Below are 6,872 nucleotides of genomic sequence, written 5' to 3'. Positions count from 1 at the left end.
ATAAAGGTAGTGAAAATGCCATCAAGCATAGCATCAGGCATCTTGAGGGGTTTGCCAGCTTGCTACCTTCCTAATAATAATAATAATAATAATGATAATGATAATAATAATAATAAAAATAATAATGATAATAATAATGATAATAATAATGATAATAATAATGATAATAATAATAATAAAAATAATAATGATAATAATAATGATAATAATAATGATAATAATGATAATAATAATGATAATAATAATGATAATAATAATAATAATAGTCTCAAATTTTGCCACAAGGGCAGTAATTTTGGCGGGAGGGGATGAGGCGGTCACATCGACCCCAGTGTGTAACTGGTACTTATTTTATCAGCTCTGAAAGAATTAAAGGTGAAGTCGACCTCGGCAGAATTTGAACTCGGAACGTAGCAGCAGGTGAAATACCACTAAGCATTTGGTCCAGCGTGCCACAATTCTGCCAGCTCGCCACCTTAATTATAATAATAATAATAATAATGATGTTGTTGTTGATGATGATGATGATGAGGAGGAGGAGGAGGAGGAGGAGGATAATGATAATAATAATGGTTTAAAATTTTGCCACAAGGGCAGTAATTTTGGGGGAGAGGATGAGTCGATTACATTGACCCCAGTGTGTAACTGGTACTTATTTTATTGACCCTGAAATAATGAAAGGTAGTCGACCTTGGCGGAATTTGAACTCAGAACACAGCGACTGTCAAAAGCCACACCCCCACCTCACTGCACCACTCTCAACCACACCACCACCATCTTGAAAACAAAGAAGGGAACTTTGACTAGTTTAGTCCTAGATACATTATGACTGAAGAAAAAAAAAAGGTAAAGAAGTAGTTGTGACCAGAACACCTTTGATTATCGATCTACTGGACCAGGGATGGCTGACCTAGGGTTATAGAAGGATAGTGACAACAACAACAACAACAGCAGCAGCAGCAGCAGATGCAGCTAATTTTGGTCTAAAAGACAACAGTAAACAACAACCTGTGGCTTGCACACGCACGCACACACACACACACACACCTACACACACACACTCTCATACACAGACACACACATTCATACTCACACGTATACTCACGCATACCCACACACATACACACACACACGTATGCACACTCACGCATGCACACACACACACTCTCATGCACATGCGTGTGCATACACGCTTCAGTTAGCACTAATTGGTTTCTTTAAACGCCATCCCCCCATACACACGCACATACACACACCTCCACCCTCCTCTACTCTCTTTTCTGGTCAGCCATATCATCTACCACCACCACCACCACCGTCCCCTCACCCGTCTCTGGCCAACTGCCCTCTCCACTCACCCCCACCGTCCATGTCATATATCCAGGAGAATTGCTTCCGGAAGACGGACTGCATTGCAAGACTGAGCACAGTTTGTAGTGGACAAGTAATAATTCATGACATGGCAGGGGGAGGAGGAGGAGGTGGTGGCAGTGGTGGTTTTGGGGGTGGTGTTGGTCGTAGTGATGGGCTTGGTGATAATAGTGGTGGTGTTCTATGCATTGTTTTGTTTTTGTTGGTGTTGGTGGAGGTGAAGGTCATAGCAGTGGTGGATGTAGTTGGTGGTGGTGGTCATCGTCGTCATCGTCGTTGTAGTTGCTTTGTTAGTTGTGGTATTTAATGATATCGTCGTTTAGTCCCAAGCCAGGCTTGACCAACTATATTTCATCTTTGAACATCTGGTCTTTATCTCTCTCGGGGCATTCAACACATCTTCTGTGGTCGAGGCGTACGAGACTCAAAGGAGAGCTGGCACCTGGACACATTTCACGCAGGCGTATCTCTGTGTGGACATGCCCTGATGTCTTCTGAACCAGTTCACCCAACCCCTGCCTCAAAAATAAACTTGGGGAAACTGGAGACTAGCAGAGTAGACTGACACAGGGTGACAGGAAACCCCTGCTGTGTCTTTTCCAAGAAAAATCATGAATGTCCAGACTTTGGCATGGAGGTCCATGGTTACCGATGCTTGTACAAATGACATGAAAAGAGGCATGTGCACACATTGCTATACACGCACACTCACACACACGTGCACATGTATTTATCTGCATACATAGATACACACGCACAAACACAAACACAAACATACAACTCACATGTACTCTTTTTGAGTTGTTATTGCTGTTCTCATTGTTGCTGTCAGTATTTAAATTTTTTCCTTTCTTGTTCCTTCCTCTTCCAGATGCCATAGATTTCGTCCGGACAGAAGCAGATGCTATTGGCTGTGAATTTAAAGACCTATTTGCGTGAGTTTTATTTCACATTAATGTATCTCATTTCTCTCTCTTTCCCCCCTCTCTCTCTCTCTCTCTCTCTCTCTCTCTCTCTCTCTCTCTCTTCTCGGTTTACCTGTCTTAGGAAATGAAAGAGAAAGAGAAAAGCAAAGGGATGTGAAGTAACAGATATCATTTCTTTTTTTGGCTGTAATTTGTTTCTACTTCAATTGATCTAACATATCGTTACCATGGAAATAGAACAATAAAAATAAAACACCTACAAAACAGCAATCATGCAATTAATGATGTAATTAAGATAACTGGAAGCGCATCCTTTAGTCTTGCTGGACCATGGATCTGTGCCTTGACAGTGTTGCTTCCATCTTGTTAGCAGAGCAGATCTGCTATAATTATAGAAACTCATATCTGAATGATGGCCACAACTGCAGCACTTCTACTTAAAGGTGCTGTCTACCAGTCTTGTTCTGGTGTTGTTTGACCATTGATTTTGTGTCCTTTGTCAGCAAACATCACCCTCACCTCTCGTGGTTTTTGCTATATTACTGTGGTATTGTTTTACAACTGGATGCCCTTTTCCTGTTGCTAACCCTTACCTGTTTTGCAAATCAGGGAATTTTTCGTTTCACCTTCCTCTTTGAAAGTGCAGAGCTACCGGATGGTGAATAACTGATAAGGTAATATCAACAAACGTCACCATTCGTAGCTCAAACAGTTCTTCCTTTACAGCACTGGTGTAAACATTTACACACACACGCCTGCATATTCCATCTGCTCTCCATGTGGCATCGATTCAACAATGCAACAGGATTCAGTTCAGTCCTTATTCAGATTACCTTCTTTCCAAGACAGCTCAAAGAATTACATTTTGTTCTTATCTTTCCTCCTCATCTTGTTTCTATGAGCGAATGTTCCTCTTCACACAAACCACTTTATACACAGATACACACCTATCTGTCTACCCATCTGTCTGCCTGTCTCTATCTCTCTGTCTATCTATCGATCAATCAATCGATTGATCTGTCTGTCTGCCTATGCGTGTGTGCTATTAATAAAATGGAGAAAACATGGTGTTTTATGCTTTATAGGCATACACGTGTTTCAGAAAATTACTGCCAGGATTACGTAACCACATGTTAAAACATTATTATTAATTTCACACTTCTGCTTGTTTCATCTGAAATTTTGTGCTAAAACTAAAACAATTATATTGATGTGGTTATGACAGACATTCAAAACTCACACACGCAAACACACACACACACACACACACATGTATGCCATAACCAATTTTGATCTATAACTTCTACATTGCTTATTTATTTGTTTATTTTTCTTTAACCTGCAGCACACTTTTTTTTCTAATTTATAGCTGCATGTGCATTGTGTCACATTGAGAGGGGAAAAAACTCATATGGTGACATGATGTGCCTACAGCATGCTAAAGGTTTATTTCATATTTATTTTCTGAAAAACATCCAGGGTCTTGTTTTTACCAAACCTGTTCATCAATGTCCAAACTTGAACCAATATTTTCAGCTTTCCTTATTATTGTTGCTCAGTTCATAAATCAGTCACTCAGTAGCCATTTGTTACTCTTCTTCTATGTTCTCCTCCTCCTCCTCCTGTAGATGCGTTGATACTGAAAACTGGCCATTCCTAAGTGACCTTACAGTTGATGTCACCTGTCACATCCGATTCCTCATCCAAGAATGCAACAAACACATTTGTGAACCACCAGCTCATTTCGTTCAGGTGAGTGACAAACTTCAATCTCTCTCTCTCTCTTTTTCTCTCTATCCCTCTCTCTCTCCCCTTCTCTCTTTTCCTCTCCTTCCTCTTTCTCTTTCCTTCTATTTCTCTCCTCCTCCCCTTCTCTCTCTCAATCGTTGTTCTTCCTTTTCTTATGCTCTTTCTCACTCACCCTCCTTCTCTCTCTTATATATCTATTATCTCTCTCCCTCTCTTCTTTCTCTCTCATTCTCTCCCCTTCTCTTTTGTTCTCTCACTCTCCCTCCTACCCTCACTCTTGCTCTCCATCTATCACCCCCACCTTTCACTTGTTCTCATTCTCTCTTGCTCTCTCTCTCTCTCTCTCACCTCTCTCTTTTACTCACCCACTCTTGACCTCTTTCTCCCACCCTCTCTCTTGCTTTCTTTCTCCTTGTCTCTCTCCCTCTCTCTTATCCTCTTTCTCCTCATATCTCTCTGTCTCTCTCCTTGTCTCCCTCCCTTTCTCTTACCTCTTTCTTTTCGTCTCTCTTTCTCTCTCTCTCTCTCTCCATCATTCTATCTTTAATTTCCTTTACATTTTCATAATTATTGAATACCAGTGTATATGTACAGGTGTGTATATGTACAGGTGTGAGTATATGGTTAAAAAGGTGGTTTCAGGTTTGTTCCCAATGCATGACACCTTGAGCACATATCTTCAATGCCACAGTGGTATTGAACCTGGAATCATGTAGTTTCAAAACAAACTATTTCACTTCACGTCTGTGTTTTACCTACCTGGTCATAGCACATAAATTCTGCTTACCACAGCTTAACGAAGTTCAACAAACTGGTTTTCCTTCCACTCCTTGACCTTGCTTAAAGGTCATTCAGGTGTTAAAAGGTCACCCCAGTGTTAATAGGTCATTACAGGTGTTTAAAAAAACCAGCTGGGAAAAAGCAACGGAAAGAAAAAAAAATATTATTTGCTCTAATGAAGACTCATATCCATATTAATTAGCAGGGATAAAAATTTGTAAAGAAGAAAAATAAGAGTAAATGTTATATATATATGTATGTAGGAATGCACTGGTTCTCTGCAACCTGAGGGACACTGATGCTGCATGTGTGTGTGTGTGTGTGTGTGTGTGTATGAATGCGTGTGTGAGTGTGTGTGTATGTGTGTGCGCGTGTGTGTGTAAATGTATATACAGAATGCGATGGGTAAATTGTCGCCATTTTATATTTTTGATTTCACGCATGTGTATTGTTTGTTTTTGATTTTGTTGACTACACAGTATAGTAGGGTTAGTTGGGCACCATCTGTGAGAAAAACAGTACCATGACACAATTCAGACACAATTCACTCTGCCAGAAATTTGGAAACGACATGCTTTACTGCTTGGCATTCATGCCAGAAGCTCCAATACGAGTGTTTGGGTGTCAATCTGAAGACATGTACCGAGAGTGATAAAAATCAAACATCCAGTGAACATCATGGTGTTTGGAGACATCACTAATGATGTGGATGTTATGCTTCCATTCATCTTCCCACATGGCCTCAACATGTAGGCCTACATCAAGTGCCTAGAAGAAATAGTGTTATTAACAACAACAACAACAAAAATCACCCTACCCTCCCGTCTCCAATATATACTCACATCCAAATTTAAAACTTTTAACCTTCATCACCTTTTGATAATCGCAGTGGTTCTTGAGAGGAATTAATCTGTACAGCTGCCAAAAGTGACAGGTGACATTCCATTCCAGTGATTCTAGTAATTTCGGCAATTTTGGAATTTTGGATATATCAAGGATTGTCAAATACTTTGATCAAGGAAGTTGCCATGGGAAAAAACTTGAGGAATTTTTTTTTTTAGCTGAGTTTTTTTTTTTTTTTTAAATTTATATTTTCATATTTGTTTTGTTATTGTGAATTTTGGTGATAACTAATATCAGCTAATCTCAATGTTTTAAACTTATCACCTGCTGCAAAATATATAACATGAACATGTATCCATACATATGTATGTATGAGAATGTGTGTGCATATATATATGTATATATACATATGTGTGTGTGTGTGTGTGTGTGTGTTAGGGCAGCGAGCTGGCAGAATTGTTAGCACGCCAGGCGAAATACTTAGTGGTATTTCGTTTTTCGTTACATTCTGAGTTCAAATTCCACCAAGGTCGGCTTTGCCTTTTATCCTTTCGGGGTTGATTAAATAAGTACCAGTTACGCACTGGGGTCGATGTAATCGACTTTATCCCTTTGTTTGTCCCTTCTGTGTTTAGACCCCTGTGAGCAATAAAGTAATATATATATATATATATATATATATATATATATATATATATATATATATATTATACATATATATACCTATATTCTTTATTATTCAGCAACAAGAGGTTGTGATGGGGGAATGTGCCAAGCTTGCTCAAAGAGTTGAAAGGTGAGTTTCTACGCATTCTGTTCTTTAATATTGTCATCACTACTGTCACATCCTTATATGAACATTCATATATACATACACACACATACACATACATATAAATACATTTACACACACACGCACACATGCACACACACACACACACACACATATATATATACATATATATACATATACACATACATATAAATACGTATATATGTACATACATATATATATACATATATATACCTATGAAATCCAAGCTTGTTTAAAATTGTCATCACTTTCGACTGAAGTTAAAATCCTTCAAAGTAACCACAAACACAAGAGCCAATAATTTTGGAGGTCATTTTTACTAAAAAAATTATTACTACTCAGAAGAAAAAATTTTCCTTCTGTCAGTTAAATATTGGCACAATTACCCC

At 38.8% G+C, this 6,872-nt stretch overlaps 1 protein-coding gene across 1 annotated transcript in view; it reads left to right on the top strand.

Moving 5' to 3' along the window:
* Nucleotides 1-6,872, top strand: part of LOC106873737 (protein inscuteable homolog) — a 118,740-nt gene that overhangs the window by 97,931 nt on the left and 13,937 nt on the right. Inside the window, exons 3-5 of the mRNA XM_014921233.2 lie at nucleotides 2,243-2,306; nucleotides 3,926-4,049; nucleotides 6,413-6,465. Of these exons, the coding sequence (XP_014776719.1) occupies nucleotides 2,243-2,306; nucleotides 3,926-4,049; nucleotides 6,413-6,465 (241 nt within the window). The remainder of the gene's footprint in view (nucleotides 1-2,242; nucleotides 2,307-3,925; nucleotides 4,050-6,412; nucleotides 6,466-6,872) is intronic.

The sequence above is a fragment of the Octopus bimaculoides genome, chromosome 24 (assembly GCF_001194135.2).
Source record: "Octopus bimaculoides isolate UCB-OBI-ISO-001 chromosome 24, ASM119413v2, whole genome shotgun sequence".
NCBI classification, from domain to species: Eukaryota; Metazoa; Mollusca; class Cephalopoda; order Octopoda; family Octopodidae; genus Octopus; species Octopus bimaculoides.
Note: the sequence above shows the minus strand (reverse complement) of the source record. Positions and strands in the feature narration are given on the sequence as shown.